An 18,417-nucleotide genomic window follows, 5' to 3' on the forward strand; every position below is an offset into this window, starting at 1 on the left:
TGGACAAGATCTGAATTATACACCTTCAGTATGCAATATTACTTTCTGTAATAATGTTATCTAACGTTATTATTTGTTATTTGGAGTGATTCATTGGTAGCTGGGCGAAAAGGTAGTGAGATTATGTTGCAGCTGTGCTTGATTTATTTTACACTTTTGTAGAAACGCCGCCTCCTGGATATATCAGTGAAGATGGAGAAACAAGTGACCAACAGTTGAATCAAAGTATGGACACAGGTAAAAAAAAGTCTTTGAAAATTCCTCAGTTATTAGATATACATTTCTTGTTTTGTTTGAAACTCACAAAAGATGTTACTCTTAGAGAAGCTGAGAAACATACCAAAAAAGATGATCTTCTATCTTGATTTAACATATCTGAACTACTTACCAAAGGGGTCCATGTTGTCCCTGAAAAATTAACGTATGGTACTCTGCAGAATAATTATTTTTTGATTAGAGTAAATGAAAATTTGAAAACATGCACATGCTTTTATTTCTTTTTAAGTATTTGCTTCTGTTGAAAGTTTTAGTTAACCCTATGACTAAGTATCTCTCCATGATACAAGACCATAATTACTCAAATAACAGATTTTCAGAGGAATTTGGGGGTGAAGGATGAGGAACAGCTTTTCACTGCTTTTTTTTAACCTAATAGTTAGTTTTGAATTATAGTAGATTAATTTCTTATACTTAACTATCAACTCCAAACAGTGATGAAGAAAAAAATTAAAGCTTTAAATCATGTCTTATGTAATGTATAACTCAGCAGAACTAATAAATTACCAGTGAAATCACTTTGATGTCATTGTAATTGTCCAGTTTGATTCATTTCACTCTATCTGTATCTTAACTGTTGGACACCTTAATATTACAGCCTGACAGATTATACCATCATCTTTGTCCACATCTCAACACTAATGCATTCTTGGTTATGATAATCTAAATTAATTTTTAAATGGATTAACGTTGGTGGGGGAGGGAGGGGTTACAATAATTCTGTTGTTTAAATCCGTTTTTTAGACTCCCAGGTAAAGAAGTTTCTGCTGTAGCTAATCATACGTTTGGGTCTTTACGAGTACCAGATAACTAAGAAAGGTAGATAATCTAATGAACATTGGAAATGACATGTTATACATCTTAATGCAGATATCTTAATGCACATGATATTTGACTTACCACATATGTTTTACTGAAATTAGATGTCAGCTTTCTTCTTGAAGCAGTAATATTCTTTTTTGCCTGTGATGGACAGCTGTTACTGTGACATTTAAAAGTGAATGATAAGAAAAGATACTGAAAGTCATAAGCCACAATGAGATGCTACCGTGACTCACACCTACTAGATGGCTATAATCAAAAAAAGGACAATAACAAGTGTTGGTGAGGATGTGGAGAAATTGGAGTCCTCATATATTGCTGGTAGGAATGTTAAATGGTTCAGCACTTTGGAAAAGTTTGCTGTTCCTCAAAAAGTTAAATACAGAGTTAACATTTGTGGCCAGCTATGTACCCAAGTGAATTGAAAACATGTCTACTCAAAAACTTGTACATGACCGTTTATGCAGGCGTTATTCTTAATGTTCAAAGTTAGAAACAACTCAGATGTCCATCAAATGATGAATGGATAAATAACATGAGATACATTTCTGCAGTAGAATTATTCAGCCATGTAAAGGAACTGATAGTACAGCATGAAGTGTGGCAACATGGATGGACCTTGAAAGCAGTATGTTAAGTGAAAGAAGCCAGGAAAAAAAAAGCTGCAGGGATTCTAATTAGTGCACATACACCTATTCAACAATATAACTGAAACACAGGAGGTGCAATAATATGAGTATTGGTTATGTATGATAAATAAATCAAAATCAAAAATGGAGAATAAACTGAATCAGCCAGCTAAAATAATTGCAGTGTTGGGGCCAACTTTGAACCCAACCTAATATTTCTGTTTCAGTGGAGCAATGTTACTGGCTTTCTGAATGACACATTTAAAATTACTGTATGGCAATGGGAATATGTGATTCATGAGATGCCAACAGTTGGTTTAGCTGCCAGCCTCTTAACCAGTATCAGTTTCTCTCTCGGGGCCATGACAAGAAACAATTCTGACTGATGCAGGGCTCCAATTTAGAACAAAGTTGGCCACCTCTCTAACTGGTTCATACCTTCCAGAGGGAAGGACATAATTAAATTCATCTTTCATAACCTGCTGGGAAAAAAAATGGATTGAAAAATTTTTAAAAGGGCAACCAGAGGATAAATTAGGCATAATAAGTAACTATATGAACAAGTACTTGTTACTTTTTTCTTTTTTTTTAATTGAGATTTCTCTGATTAAGACTTTATTCTTCCTTTATAGTCTTGTGGACATTAGAGGTCAGGCTGGACATTGTAAGAAATTTAGAAGTTTGATTAACCTCTGTAATATTGTATAATCAGTCCCTTTTCAAGTCATGATTTTTATGAACATATTTATTCTAACAGGTATATATAGAGAAATATAATAGATCGTAAGATGTGGATTTCGTAACTCACAATTCAGTTTTGTATCTTCTACATACACTGTGCTTGGTCTAAGATATACAAAGAGACTTACAGGGTTTTTTTAATCTGCCTGTGTCCCAGAAGATAAAATGAGGTCCTGACCTCCAATACCTCAGAATATGGCCTTGTTTGGAAGTAGCATCTTTGTAAATGTAATTATTTAAGATGAAGTCATACTGAAGTGCGATGGGCCCTAATTCTATATGACTGGTGTCTTTAAGAGATAGGGAGGAATGTGCCATATGAAGATGGAGGCAGGTAACTGGAGTTAGCACCTGCAAGCTGAGCAATTCCTAGGATAGTTGGGAAACCCAAAAGCTTAAGAGAAAGGCGTGGAACAGATTCTCCCCTTGAGCCTTTGAGAGAGCATGGCTTTGCTGACATCTTTACTTGGGACTTAGGTCTTTCAAAGCTCTGAGAAAATAAATTTCTGTTGTTTTAAACCACCCAGTTTGTGGTATTTTGTTAGAGCAAGCCCTAGGAAGCTGATACAGTGAGTATTAAGATTTTGAGAGTATCCTACTAGTATGTATATTTATTTGTAAGTTATGTACAGGCACTTCATGTACATTTTAAAATATATACAAAAATTAGAAATTGAAGGATGAGATTAAATAGAAAATATGTTTTAATTTTTTCTTTTTGTAAACTAGTAGTTTTGTGTACTCCTAGACAGTGTTCACATACACTCCACTTACAAGACTACTCTTCTTAACCAAATGCATATAATCAAAATAGCTTGGTGAGACTCTGAGCTTGACTACCTGAGTTTGAAATGTTCCTCTTCCATATACTAGCTAGGTAGCCTGGTTTTTAAATCTGTAAAATAGGGACAATAATAGCGTTTAACTCATAGAGTATTAACAGGTCTTATATTTATAAGGCATCTATGTGTTCCTGACCTGTAATAAGCACTGTATGAATGTAGTTAAAATGTTAGGAGAAGTTAACCATTAAGAAAAAGGAAAATAGTGGATTGCACAAAGATTTGAAGGAAAGTGAAGAATAGAGATCCAGACACGGAAGCACTTGACCTTTGTTGTTTAGGATCATCTCTATAAAATAGGAAAGTAAGATTTTTGTCAAAAATGAGGGGTCAGGTTTGACAACTTCAGGATAAAAGTCTTAATAACAATGCCTTTTCTCTGCCATGTGTTAAACAGTTTTTTATGTAGATGTATATAGCATGTCTTTCATTAGATAAATTTTTTAGTATTTTATACTTTCAGTGCTGTTATACACATTTTTGTTATTACATTTTATTTTCCAATTGTTCCTAGGATATGGGAAATATTTGATTTTTGTATATTAATCTTTTCTTCTGTATTCTTGTTAAATTGACTTTTTGGTTCTAGAATTCTGTAGATTCTTGAGGTTTTCTGCATACACAACCATGTCATCTGTTGATAAGGATGAGTTTTTCTTTTTTCTTTTTTTTTTTTTTTTTGAGACAGAGTTTCACTCTTGTTGCCTAGGCTGGAGGGCAATGGCACGATCTCAGTTCATTGTAACCTCCGCCTCCCAGATTCAAGCGATCCTCCCAAGTACCTGGGATTACAGGCATGCACCCCCTCACCCAGCTTATTTTTTGTGTTTTTAGTAGAGATGGGGTTTCTCCATGTTGGTCAGGCTGGTCTCGAACTCCCAACCTCAGGTGATCCACCCGCCTTGGCCTCTCAAAGTGGTGGGATTACAGGCGTGAGCCATGGTGCCCGACTGACAGTTTTTCTTTTTTTCCCCTGTCTTTATGCTTTTTTCTTTTTCTGTCCTGAGACCTACAGTAAACTGTTGAAGTTATAAGAATGGACATTTTTGCATTGTTCTGATTATAGGAAGAATACATTTTGCAATTCTCCCTTTAAATATGATGTTAATCGTGGATATTTTGGAGATTGTATCTGATTGAGGAAGTTCTTTTTCCTTTTTGTTCTTAATGTTTTAAGTGTGTTTTATGAATGGCTGTTGGATTTTGTCCAGTGTTTTTTCTGCATTTATAAAGAGGATCATATAGTTTCATGGATTTCAATTGTTTTATTTTTGAGAATTTTTCCATCTAAGTTTATGAGAGATTGGTCTGTAGGGTTTTTTCCCTTGTTATGTGTTCGTTAGTTTTAATATCATAAAATGTGTTGGAAAGGACTTTCTCCTGTTTTCTGAAAGTGTTTCATTAAGGTTAGCATTATTTCTTTCTTAAATCTTTGGTAGGGCTGGGCATGGTGGTTCTTGCCTGTAATCCTAGCACTTTAGGAGGCCAAGGCTGGAGAATTGCTTGAGCACAGGAGGTCAAGACCAAACTAGGCAACAAAGCAAGACCCCATCTCTAAAAAAAAAAAAAAATTTTTTTAATTAGCCAGGGGTAGTGGCATTCACCTGTGGTCCCAGGTACTTTAGAGGCTAAGGTGGGAGGGTCATTTGAGCCCAGGAGGTTGAGGTTGCATTGAGCCACGTTTGTGCCACTGCACTCCAGCCTGGGCAACAGTGAGACCTTGTAGTCGGAAAAAAGTATGATAGATTTTACCAGAGAAACCATCTCTTGTAGCAAAGCGTTTTTTAAACTGTGGATTATTTACATTTTTAATTTTGTGTATGTATTTGATAAACTTGTATTGTGTTAGAAATGTGTTCATTTCATCTAAGTTGTAGGATTGATTAATTGAGACAGGATCTCACTTTGTTGCCCAGGCTGGAGTGCAGTGGCCTGGTTGGCTCACTGCAGCCTCAACCTCCCGGGCTCAGGCAGTCTTCCCCAGTATAGCCTCCTGCGGAGCTGGGACCACAGGAACATGCTACTGAGCCTGGTTAATGTTTGTGTTTTATGTAGAGATGGGATTTCACCAGGTTGCCCAGGCTGGAGAATTTATTGATATAAAGTTATTTCTGATATTTGTTATTCCTTTCGTGTATGTGAGATCCATTTTAAAATTTATAATGTTAGTAATTTGACTTTTTAATTTTTTATTAGAACATCTTGCAAGGGATTTATTGGTAGTCTCAAAGGACCAATTTTTTGTCTTGTTCATTTTTGTCTTTGTCTCTTTTCTGTTTGGTTTGTATTCATCATCTTTTTGTCTACTTTTCTTTTAATCTGCTCTTTTTCTGTCCTCTTGTGGTATACATTTAGATCATTGATTTGTTTATAATGTAAGCATTTAAAGCTATAATTTTCCCTCTAAGCTTTATGTTAGCTCTATATTACAAATTTTTTGTTTTTTAATTATCACTTAATTATTTTCTAATTCTTCTTGATTCATGAGTTATTTAGAAGTTTGGGTTTTTCTTAGGAGTGTGAGGATTTTCTAGATACTTCATTGAAATTTAATTTAATTCTGTTATAGTCCAACATACAGTGTGTATGACTTTAGTCCTTGGAAATTTATGAAAATTATTTTATGCTACAACGTGTAACTTATCTTGATAAGAGTCCCATATATAGTTGGAAAGAATGTATATACTATAGTGTTCCAAATGTCATTTAGGTTCAGGTGTTTGATGGTGTTTAAATCTTCTTAATTCTTTATGATTTCTTAAAAAATCTCCTTATTTTGTCAGTTATGATTGGTGTTAAAATCTTCAGCTCTGATTTTAGAGTCATCTGTTTCTGCCTTTATTTAGTCCTGTCAGTTTTTGCTTCATGTATCTTTAACCTCTGTAATTAGAAGATATACCTTTAGAATTACTACATCTTCCTAATGAATTTGCCCTAATTATAAAACGCATTTCATATTAACATCACCATATCTTCTTTCTTACCTCTGGTTACATGATATATTTTTAATTGTTTCAATCTGTCCGAGTCTTTATATTTATGGTGTGTTTCTTGTGGCCAGCATATTTTTGGTTTCATTTACTCTAACAATTTTTGTCTTTTAGTTGGAAAATTGAGTTCACTTATATTTAGAGGAATTATTGATACTGGGTTTAGGCTACCATTTTGCAATTGTTTGTCTGTTGTCTCTAGTTTTTGTTTATCTGTTTGTTTTCCTGCCTTTTAGACTAATCAAATAATTTTTGTTTCATTCTGTTTACTCTCTTGGCTTTTTACCAATAACACTTAGTATTATTTTCACAGTTGGCATTCTTGTGATTACATTGTACTTACCATGTTATACCTAGAAGGTTACTTAAGTTGTAATATTTTACAATGTCATGTAAAGTTTAAGAACTTTACACCACTCTAATTTCATTCATCCACTTCTGTTGTTTGTACTATTATTGACATGTATTTTACTTAATAAAAATGTATAAACCCCAAAGTATAGTGTTATTTTTGCTGTTTTTTTTTTCTTTTTTTGAGACGGAGTCTCCCTCTCTCGCCCAGACTGGAGTGCAGTGGTGTGATCTTGGCTCACTGCAAGCTCCACCTCCTGGGTTCGTACCATTCTCCTGCCTCAGCCTCCCGAGTAGCTGGGACTACAGGTGCCTGCCACCACGCCTGGCTAATTTTTTTTGTGGTTTTTTTTTTTTTTTATTTTTAGTAGAGATAGGGTTTCACCATGTTAGCCAGGATGGTCTCGATCTCCTGACATCGTGATCTGCCCACTTCAGCCTCCCAAAGTGGTAGGATTACAGGCGTGAGCCACCGCGCCCGGCTATTTTTGCTTTTGCTGTCAAGTTGATTTTTAAAGAACATTAGAAGGGATAAAAAGGAGTGTTTTGTATTTACTTACATATTTACCACTTTTGCTCCTTTTTGATGCTTTTTGTTTCTTTAAATACAGGACATTTCTTTCAGTTGTTTTAGCACCATTTTGTAGAAACTCTCCTTTCTCCATTGATTTACATTGGCTCCTTTGTTGAAAATCAAGCGATAATATGTATGTGACCCTGACTTTGGGTCTTCTTTTAATCCAATTAAATGAATTTTTCATTTCAGATCATTTATTTTTTAGCTATATAATTTCTGTTTTAAAGTCTTTGATAATTTATATCCAGTTAATATGTAACATGGCCTGCTTTTGTTGACTGTTTTATCTCTTGATTATGGGTCATTCTTCCCCCCTCCATCTTTGAATATCTCTTGTTTTTTAATTGGATAGTGGGTGTTGTATATAAAATAATATTTGAGGCTAAAATGGATACACTTTCTTTGGAAAGACCAACTCTTTTCTCTCTCCAGTTGCTAAGCTGAAGAGCTGATCCTTTCCTTGCCCTTAGGATTTGAGTTGGAAAGGTGATAATTTGGTGCTTTAATATCACATCACTCAGGTTTCAAGGAGGGTCAGTTCCCTACCTTATCAGGACTTTCAGATATGAATATGGCAAGACTGCATATTCTCATTTCTTTCCAGCCTTGCCCAAGACTTCCTATGCTACTATGTACTCAGCTAAAGACATGTGTTGGAACCGACTAGTGAAGAGGAGCTCTGTGCTTGCAGCTTCTTAGATTCCCGTCATCTGTGCATGGCCTTTTGAAATTTTAGTTGGCTTCTCCTTTGGCAAGCTCAGTCCTTTGCCTGTGTCCTGACTTGGCAGCTGCTGTCAGTAGTAAAAGTGATTACCACTCTGTTAACCAAGGAGGAGCTCATCCTCTCTGTAAATTAGTTCATACCTTCTTACTTGGATCTGTATCTGTATGATAACTTTAAAGTAAAATAGATTTTTTTTGTTTATCCACTATTTTCTTACTATTTCAGAAGCAAAGATTTTCCCCAATCTTCTACATACTAAGTATAAGGGGAACTCTGTAGGAGTTTCTAATAAAAACAAAAGCAGCCTTTTTTCTCATTATGAACAGAATTATGCTCATAGAAAATTTGGAAATATATAAAACCTAAGATACTATCACATTGGGGATTAAGTTTTTTAAAACAAGAAATGAGAAAATGGTCATTCATGCATTATATATTTCATAAGCTGAATTTGACAATTATAATGTTGTATCACTTTGGCAGGGAAGCTTAATCTCTTATTTCTACCATTATTCTATGTCACATAAAAGTTAAACAGTGTTCTACACATAAGATTATGATACAGCATTTCGAATTATACAACAAATGGATGTTCATTATAAAAAATTAGGCAGCATAGGCAAAACAGGAAAAACTTAAGCATTACATATAATTGCATCTAGCAAAAAATTAAAATTTTAAAAGGTTCAACTTTTTCCAGAAATTAAAAACACAATGCTGCCACGAACCTATTAAAAAATAGCTAGTGGCCGGGCGCGGTGGCTCAAGCCTGTAATCCCAGCACTTTGGGAGGCCGAGACGGGCGGATCACGAGGTCAGGAGATTGAGACCATCCTGGCTAACACTGTGAAACCCCGTCTCTACTAAAAATACAAAAACTAGCCGGGTGAGGTGGCGGGCGCCTGTAGTCCCAGCTACTCGGGAGCCTGAGGCAGGAGAATGGCGTAAACCTGGGAGGCGGAGCTTGCAGTGAGCTGAGATAAAAAAAAATAGCTAGAAAATGTCAGAGAAATTCAGTAGGATGTCAGATTCTAGAGTTCCTGTTCTTTAGTACACTGTATCTCTGGCTGGTTTTAGGTGACATGGGGGAGAAATGGGTGCTTTTGATACATATTGCTGAGGCTTAGAATATGACTAGTGATCATATTTGGGATAAGGTTGAAGAAGCAACCCAGGATGATTCCCAGTTTTCTGGAAGGTTTGTGAACACTTTGGTCTGTATTCAGTAAATTAGACTTTTTAAAGCATACATTTTTATTGTGTATGTTTAAGGTATATAACATGATATTTGGTGTATGTTGTGAAGTGGTTATTGTAGTCATCTAAATCCATCATCTCACATAGTTACCTTTTTATGTGTGTGATAAGAGCACCTAAAATCGACTCAGTAAATTTCCAGTATACAACACAATATTGTAACTGTAGTCCTCAGGTTGTACATTAGCTCTCTGGGCATATCTTACATATCTGCAACTTTATACCCTTTAATCTATAATCCCCCTGTTTTCCCCCCAACCTGTAATCTCCATTTTATTATTTTCTATGTATTTGGCTTAAAAAAAAAAAAAACCCCACATATGAGATTATGTCATGTTTCTTATTCTGTGTCTATCTCATTTCCCTTAGCATAGTGTCTTCCAGATTCATCCATGCCAAAAGTGGTAGGATCTCCCTTTTTAAGGCAGAATAACATTCAGTTGTGTGTATAACCCACCATTTGTTTATTCATTCATCTGTTGATGGGACACTTGGGTTGTTTTCTGTATCTTTGCTATTGTGAATAAAAGCAGCAAGAGAAAAAGCAGCGTGCCACATAACAAGGGAGTCTTCATTAGTCAGTCAGATTTTTCAGCAGAACAGTTTGCAGGCCAGGAGAGATGGGTGGTGTATTTAAAGTGCTGAAAGAATTAAAAAACAAAAAAATTAGCTGGATGTGTTGATGTGCACCTGTGGTCACAGCTACTCAGGAGGCTGAGGTGGGAAAATTGCTTGAGCCTAGGAGGTGGAGATTGTAATAGTAAGCCAAGATTGTGCCACTGCCCTCCAACCTGGGTGACAGAGTGAGACCTCGTCTAAAAAAAAAGTACCCCTGCCAACCGAGAATACTATAACCAGTAAAGATGTCCTTCAAGAATGAAGGAGAAATAAAAATTTCTCAGACAAACAAAAGCTGAGGGAGTTCATCAGTGCTGGTGTGGTGAGGATGGGGAGCAACAGGCATACTCATTTATTGCTGGTCAGAATGAAAAATGGTATAGCCACTTTGGAAGATAGTTTGGTGGTTTCTTACAAAACTAACCATATTCTTACCATACAGTTTAGCAGTCTTGCTTCTCCTTGGTATTTACCCAAATGAATTGAAAACTTAGGTCTACACAAAAACCTGCAAATGGATGTTCATAGTAGCTTTATTTATAATTTCCAAAACTTGGAAGCAACCAAGATGTCTTTAATAGGTGACTAGATAAATAAACTAATACATCCAAGTAATGTACAGTAGGTCCTCAAGTAATGTCATTTCATTACAATGTTGATGATTGGGGAAATTTGGTTTTGTTGTACAGTTATTTTGCTTAAGTCGGTTTCCAAAAAACCTATGGAAGATGTTAAATGAAGACTTACTATATATGAATGACATTCTGGAGAAGGCAGAACTATGGAGACAGTAGAAAGATAAGTGGTTACTGAGGCTTTGTGGGAGGGAAAGAGGACTAGGTGGAGCACAGGGCATTTTTAGGGCAGTGAAACTACTCTGTTTGATACTGTAAATGGACCCACATCATTATACTTTTGTCAGAACCCAGAAAATGTAACATAGTGAGCCCTAATGTAAATTATGGACTTTTGGTAATAATGTGGTGTAGGTTCCTTATTATAACAAATGGACCATTGTAGTTTGCGGATGTTGATAGGGAATTTGGGGAAGCAGGGCGGGGTCATGTGGGAGCTCTTTGTATGAAACTTCTGTTCAGTTTTGCCGTGATCTTGAAACTACTCTAAAAAAATAGTCTATTTTTAAAATTAAAACAGTTTTAACAGATTTTTTAAAAAAAATCCTGGATATTTGCAAATAGATGACAAGTCTAAGAACTGATTTTTAAGTTTAAAAACTTACAAATCAAGAAGAAAAAGATAGTTAATAGAATTGGCTAAAAGAACAGGAATACACTATTTACAACAAAAACAAGAAATTAAAAAATTGCTCCCTTAGAACCTATCATATTGGCAGATGTCAACATGTAGTGACACAGTGTGAAGAAACACTAGCTTTTAAATTCTTGGTGAGATGAAACATTTTTGAGAGGGTATTTTGGCACTTATAAAAGTTTAACACGTTTCGTTTGACATTTGTTAATTTGTCAAAGGTTTGACACATGTATCCCACAAATATCTGTAAGTTTGTATGCGAAGATACATGCACAGGGATTTCTCTAGATGGTTTAGCTGTAAGTAGACACTGCTAATTCACACTGGATCTCAAATAGGATTTTTATATTTCTCCTAAGTGGAAGGCCTGTGGTAGGCGAGACTTCAGTAACAGCATTTATGTATGAATAATTCATAGGCTAATCATCAGTTCCTTGCCTCTGGTTTTTTTTTTTTTTTTTTAACTTTTTTTTAAAGGCTTCTATTAATTGCTAGCTTATTTTAAGTTTGTAAAATTTGTCTTTTTTGTAATCTGTAATTCTAACTTATCCCATCTGACTGAACGCCTGTTAATTTAAATGATCCTAGTGGTCATTTCTAAGTATTTAATAGAGGAGTAAACAGTTAAAAGATATTAATAATTGTGCAGTTTCCTCCATTTCTAATAGTGGCTTTGTTTATTTTATATTGGCTTCAGGAAACAGCAGTGAATTTTAGCTTATTGTTCCAAATATATTTTGACCTTTCCTAGTTGTACCTGTTGTGACTTGCCAACAGATTTTTCAAACTGAGAAAAAAGGAACATAATTATGTTGTAGAAGACTGTTCTGTCTTGTAAAAAATAAGCATCTCTTCTCTGTTTCTGATTCATTTATTTATCTAAGGCTGCTGTTTCACCTTTATTGCCTGGTATTTTATGTCATGGTTATAATGGTGTATGGGTAGGGAGGAGGTATGTAAGACAGTCTGACCTATCTTACTCTTTTTTTTCTTTCGAGACAGAGTCTCGCTCTGTTGCCCAGGCTGGAGTGTAGTGGGATGTCCTTAGCTCACTGCAGCCTCCACCTCCTGGATTCAAGCGATTCTTCTGCCTTAGCCTTCCGAGTAACTGGGATTACAGGTGTGCACCACCATGCCCGACTAAGTTTTGTGTTTTCAGTAGAGATGGGGTTTCACTGTGTTGGCCAGGCTGGTCTCAAACTCCTGACCTTGTGATCCACCCACCTCAGTCTCCCAAAGTGCTGGGATTACAGGTGTGAGCCACCATGCCTGGCCTGACCTATCTTATTCTACAGTTATGCTCTTGGTGTACATTTGAAGCTTGGGTCATGCTCTTTTAGGTAACTTTCCCTAAACGTGTAGAGAATGATGATCATAAAACATTTTTTATATTTTTAATAAGATTATTTAACAACACTTACAGCAAATGTGTTTTAAAATTGAGTTGCATGGAATTGAGTAGACTAGTCGCACCTTGATTTTTCATCTGTTGTCTCTGGTGGTTCTTATTTTGTATATTTGTGCCCCCTTACTTTCTTGATTAGATTTAGCCTGTTTACCCAGAAGAAAAAACATCATTTTCTAAGAAAGTGTAATTTACCAAAACTGACTCCAGAAAATAGAGCTATCTGAACAAGTCACCCTTCATAGAATAATGTCTCATAGTAAGCCCTAGAAAGTTACTAACTATAAATAATTTCACAGAAGAATTCTACCAAACTTTTGAAGAATATGCTGTTATAATACTGTTTAAACCTTTTCAGAGGATAAAATTGCTAGATTGTAATAACATTAACCACAGAGCCTTACAAACATAGCACTCATGTAAATCTTCAGGCTCATATTGCTTGAGACTATTGATGCAAAAATCCTAAATAAATATTTTATTGCTGTCAGCCTCAAAGCCAATGCCATGCTTAATGGGAAAAATGGTAGAAACATTACTCTAAAAGTCAAAAGTAAGATACCTACCGTCATCACTGTTTTATCCCAAAGTGTGACAGTAACCCAAAGATGATTGATAAATCATGTAGAAGGGTTTTTTTTTTTTTTAGTGCTACGTGATCAAAATTAGGATTAAGAGTCATAAGACCAATGACTAAATATTTGTAACTCATACCATAAGAAGTCTTATATCCCTAATATGTATAAAGAGCTTTCGAACGATCAGTAAGAAAATGATCAACATCACAAAAAAAAACAGGCTATTACAGAAAGGAAATACAATATAAACATGTGTAAAGCTACTCAAAATTAAAACTGTACTTGTGACCATGTTTTCATCTAGAAGCAATAACACCACAGGCATCCCTTTACTGTGTTCTGACTGGGAATGTAAACTGGTACAACCTTGATGAATGATAATTTTACCCAAATCTATCAAAATTGCAAGTGCACAAACCTTCCGACCTGGCAGTTTCTTTAAGAATGTATCCTTCAGATGTGACTGGAAGCATGCAGAATGGTCAAGATTAGTTACTGCAATCTTAAAGCATTGGTTCTTGTAGCAAAAGGTTGAAAATAGCCTAAATATCCATCAATATGGGATCCCAATGTTATGTGACTAATAACACATTGTGAACAATCTGGTAGAATAATATAGAAGATTAAAAATGGTTACCACTTGTGTATGAAAAGAAAGGACACAGAACAAAAATGTATTTACTTATGTGGTTCATAGAATATTTTGGAAAGATACCCAAGGAACTGTCAACATTAGATATCTTTGGGAAGGTGAGCTGGTGGCCTGGAAGCCAAAACTGTTGCACCTTTTATACAGGAACCCCCCACCTTTTCTCCCACCCACCCCCCACAAATTAAATTTAAGCACTATATATTCTGAATTCTTGGTATTTAAATTATCTTTGTATTATTGTTGATAATTATTACCAGATAAAGCCAGTTTTATGATTACTTGATCAGAAGTTCTGGAAATACTTCATTTATTTTTAAATGAAATCCTTTTGTTTTAGGCTCTCCAGCAGAACTATCTCCTACTACTCTTTCCCCTGTTAATCATAGCTTGGGTAAGTTGCAAATATGTTCCCCTCATCATGTTTATACTGTATCACCTACTTAATAATAAAAATCTTCTCTAGGAGTTATTTTTTATATATCGGAGAAAGGGATCCTAATGAATAACCAAATAATTATATGTGTGATTTACAATAGTGCTTTTTAAAAAGAATATTGATGCCATCCCTCAAAATTATTAAAAGTCTTTTCTGCTGGCGCACATAAGAAATAGGTATAATCTTTTTATTATTGAAATCATATTCCTCATAGAAAATTATGTAACCTATTATGGCTAGATTTTTATGGTTATGTTTTATGATGTAGCAATTAATAACAGTTATGGTATTACATATATATATATACGTTGACATAAATATGTATGTGTAGTATGGGGGTTATATATATATGAGAGTGTGCATGTATATGTACAGATGTGTATGTGTATGGTCCCTTCATAGCCATGAGTTCAGCCTACAGATTCAACCAACTGCAGACTGAAAATATTTGGGAAAAAATGAAAATAACAATACAGCAATAAAAACTAATACAGGCCGGGCGCGGTGGCTCAAGCCTGTAATCCCAGCACTTTGGGAGGCCGAGACGGGCGGATCACGAGGTCAGGAGATCGAGACCATCCTGGCTAACACTGTGAAACCCCGTCTCTACTAAAAAAAAAAAAAAAAACTACAAAAAACTAGCCGGGCGAGGTGGCGGGCGCCTGTAGTCCCAGCTACTCGGGAGGCTGAGGCAGGAGAATGGCGGGAACCCGGGAGACGGAGCTTGCAGTGAGCTGAGATCCGGCCACTGCACTCCAGCCTGGGCGACAGAGCGAGACTCCGTCTCAAAAAAAAAAAAAAAAAAAACTAATACAAATTTTATTTATTTATTTTTATTTATTTTTTGAGATAGAGTCTCACTCTGTCGCCCAGGCTAGAGTGCAGTGGCACGATCTCGGCTCACTGCAACCTCTGTCTCCTGGGTTCAGGCAGTTCTCTGCCTCAGCCTCGCCTCAGCCTCCTGAGTAGCTGGGACTACAGGTGCATGCTGCCACACCCAGCTAATTTTTGTATTTTTAGTAGAGACGGGGTTTCACTATGTTACCCAGGCTGGTCTGAAACTCCTGGCCTCATACGATCCACCCACCTTGTCCTCTTAAAGTGCTGGGATTACAGACGTGAGCCACCGTGCTGGGCCCAAATTTTAAAATACAGTATAACAACTATTTGTATAGTATTTACATTGTCAGGTATTATAAGTAATCTAGAGATGATTTAAAGTATACAGGATGACGTGAATTTAAGTTACATGCAAATACTATGCCCTTTTATGTCAGGGACTTGAACATCTGAGGGTTTTTAGTTAGGAGGAGCCGGTCCTAGAACCAATCCCCTGTAAATGCCAAGGGATGACTACATGTACATTTCTGTATTACTGTTATTATTTTTGCCCTCATTTTACCCTGCTATTTCACAATTTCTCTTGGGTTGTTACATGTTTGGAATTTATTTTACACAATTATGAGATTTTTTTTCTTTTGCAGTATTCCTATGTTTTAGTCAAAATTGCAGAAGCTAAATACATAGTTTTCCAGTGAAATAAGTAGTCTTTTGACTCTATGGTCTCTTTCCACTTCTATGATCTTTGTGTGTTACTGCTTTCTGGTTCGCATGTGTGAGTGGGTTTTCTCTTTTGTGGCTAGGGTATCTCACCAAGAATTTGATGTTAAAATAGACAAATGTAAAAATATGTCATATTTTGTATCCTTTTATTATGTCTGTTTTTCTTTGTGTGGCTTTTGACTCGTTAATCTTTGCTCCGGCTTTATCTTACCCCACGTTAGCTTTTTTATGTGCTTTAGAAATGCACCAAGTATGGCAAGTTGACTGACTTTGCCTATGATTGTTTTGTATTTGAACAGGAGCTAGACTAAAACTACTGGCAAAACAAAGAATCCAACAAAAAGTGATTTAATGACATGGGGGAAATTTGAAAAAATCTGGTATGATATATGAAACTGGAGTTTTGGGTGAAAAATATTGAAAATCTGGTATGATCTATGGAAACCGATTATGTCTGCTTCCTGAGCTTTTGCCAGTGCAGGCTGGCATAGAGCATGTAAAGATGATTATATTCAATCTAATTTTGGCTTGAATTGTTCACACATTTCTTCCTTTTATTTATTTTTTATTTTTATTTTTTTCTTTTTCAGACTTACAGCCAGTTACTTACTCAGAACCTGCGTTTTGGTGTTCAATAGCATATTATGAATTAAATCAGAGGGTTGGAGAAACCTTCCATGCATCACAACCCTCACTCACTGTAGATGGCTTTACAGATCCATCAAATTCAGAGAGGTTCTGCTTAGGTTTACTCTCCAATGTTAACCGAAATGCCACAGTAGAAATGACAAGAAGGCATATAGGTATGTTTTTTTTTTTTTCAGTTCCTTTATATAGCTTCCAGGTTTTTTCCCCCTTTGGTGAGTTTATATATTAAATGAAATCTGCTTGCTGTTCATCTGAAATGAGATATCTAAAACAAGAACTGTGTTTTATATAGTTCAAAATATAATTCAGGGACATCTCAAAATGTGGTCTGGGGACTTCTGGTAGTCCCAGAAACCCTTTCAGCTAGTTTGTGAGGTCAAAGCTATTTTCATAGTAGTACTGAGATGCTGTTTGCCATTTTTACTCTCATTCTCTCATGAGTATACAGTGGAGTATTGCAGAGCCTACATGCGTATGATTTTGCAGGAGATGAAATGTAGATTTGATAGTGAGACTCCCATTCTGTTACACTAGACATTAAAGAGATTTGCAAAAAGGTGAAATGTGGCCACTGTTTGTTTTTGCTTTGGAAATACAGTTGTTTTTCATAAACATTGTTTATGTTAATATGTAATGGATTTATTATTTGATTTTTAAATGAGTTTTTTAAATCTCAGTTTTTATATCTAATATAGTCATTTTCCATAATATTCACATAAACAAAACCTCTTTGGGGTGCTCGGTATTTCCTTAACGATGAAGTGAAAAAGTGTGAGAGCCATTCATAATTGAACATCATTCTCATCACCTTAAAGTAACTTATTTTAACAATAGTTTGCTTCTGTTTTTTTTTTTTTTCTGAGTAACCATCACCTCCTGTGAGAAGTAATGCTGGTTATCAAAGGCTGATTTTGATACTGCAAAATGATAATGACTAGAAGATTTATTACTTGGTTCCATGTGGAAGTTCTCAAATCTTGCTTGATGTATAGATTTGGATAATCTTAAGATACCCAGTGGCACTGTAGGTGCTTTAACTAAAATAGTTAGTTTTTTGTTTTTGTGTCTTATTTGGGGTTCTGCAAAAAAATTTAATGGGTTTTTTCCTGCCCTATTCTCTTCTCCCTCCAAAGTTTTAGATTGCTGTCATTATTAGATTTTTTTAATTTTTGATTTCTAGTTTTATAGGTGATTTTGATCAGGGAATATAGCCTGAAAAATCTCTACTTTTGGACTTAATGTTTTTCCAATGACCACATGCATAACTATATTACAAATATTCCACAGTCTTAACAGAACCAGCGTACCAGGTTCTGTATTTATTAAATCCGGAATGTTAGTTGTTTTATTAGTTTTCTTTGCTGTGTAACAAATTACCGCAAACGCAGTGGCCTAAAACACCAATTTTTTACCTCACAGTTTCTGTGGGTCGGGAGTCCAGACATGGGTTAGGCGGTCTTTTCGAGGTTTAACAAGGCCAAGATTGAGATGTTAGCTGGCCTGTGTTCTTATCTGGAGCTTGAGGTCCTCTTCTAAGCCCACATGGTTGTGGCAGAATTCAGCTCCTAGATGCCACCTGAATTCCTTGTCACATGGTGCCATCCATCTTCAAAGTCAGCGATGGAGAATGCCTCTTGTGTTGAATACTTCTCATGCTTTGCATCACTACCCTATGACAGTCTAGTCCCTTTTAAAGGATTGCCTGATTGAGTCAGGCCCACCAAATATAATCTCCCTTTCTTAAGGTTAACTGATCTGCTGCCTTAATTACATCTGAAAAATTCCTTAACAGCAGCACCTAGTGTTTGATTAATTGAGAATGTATGTGCACCTCAGGGCTGAGACTTAGGTGCTGTGTTAGAATTCTGCCTCTCACAATTTTTTTTTTTTAATTCTTATATCTCATATTATTTTGCATCTGTGATCTGTCATACTCTGAAAGAAGTATATTAAAAATCTCCCAGTAGAATTTTTTCTCACTTAATCATGCTTATACATCTAGAGGCTTGGTTTCCACCGTAATATATAGTTTTTAA

General features: G+C 35.7%; 1 protein-coding gene across 9 annotated transcripts in view; it reads left to right on the plus strand.

Annotated features, from left to right (window-relative positions):
• The window catches only part of SMAD2 (SMAD family member 2), a 97,487-nt gene that overhangs the window by 66,432 nt on the left and 12,638 nt on the right, over positions 1–18,417 (plus strand). For all 9 annotated transcript variants that reach the window (XM_033177807.1, XM_033177804.1, XM_033177809.1 and 6 more), the window contains 3 exons: positions 163–237; positions 14,072–14,125; positions 16,324–16,536. In XM_033177807.1, the coding sequence (XP_033033698.1) occupies positions 163–237; positions 14,072–14,125; positions 16,324–16,536 (342 nt within the window). The remainder of the gene's footprint in view (positions 1–162; positions 238–14,071; positions 14,126–16,323; positions 16,537–18,417) is intronic.

The sequence above is a fragment of the Trachypithecus francoisi genome, unplaced genomic scaffold, assembly GCF_009764315.1.
Source record: "Trachypithecus francoisi isolate TF-2019V2 unplaced genomic scaffold, Tfra_2.0 Lachesis_group19, whole genome shotgun sequence".
In the NCBI taxonomy this organism is placed as follows: domain Eukaryota; kingdom Metazoa; phylum Chordata; class Mammalia; order Primates; family Cercopithecidae; genus Trachypithecus; species Trachypithecus francoisi.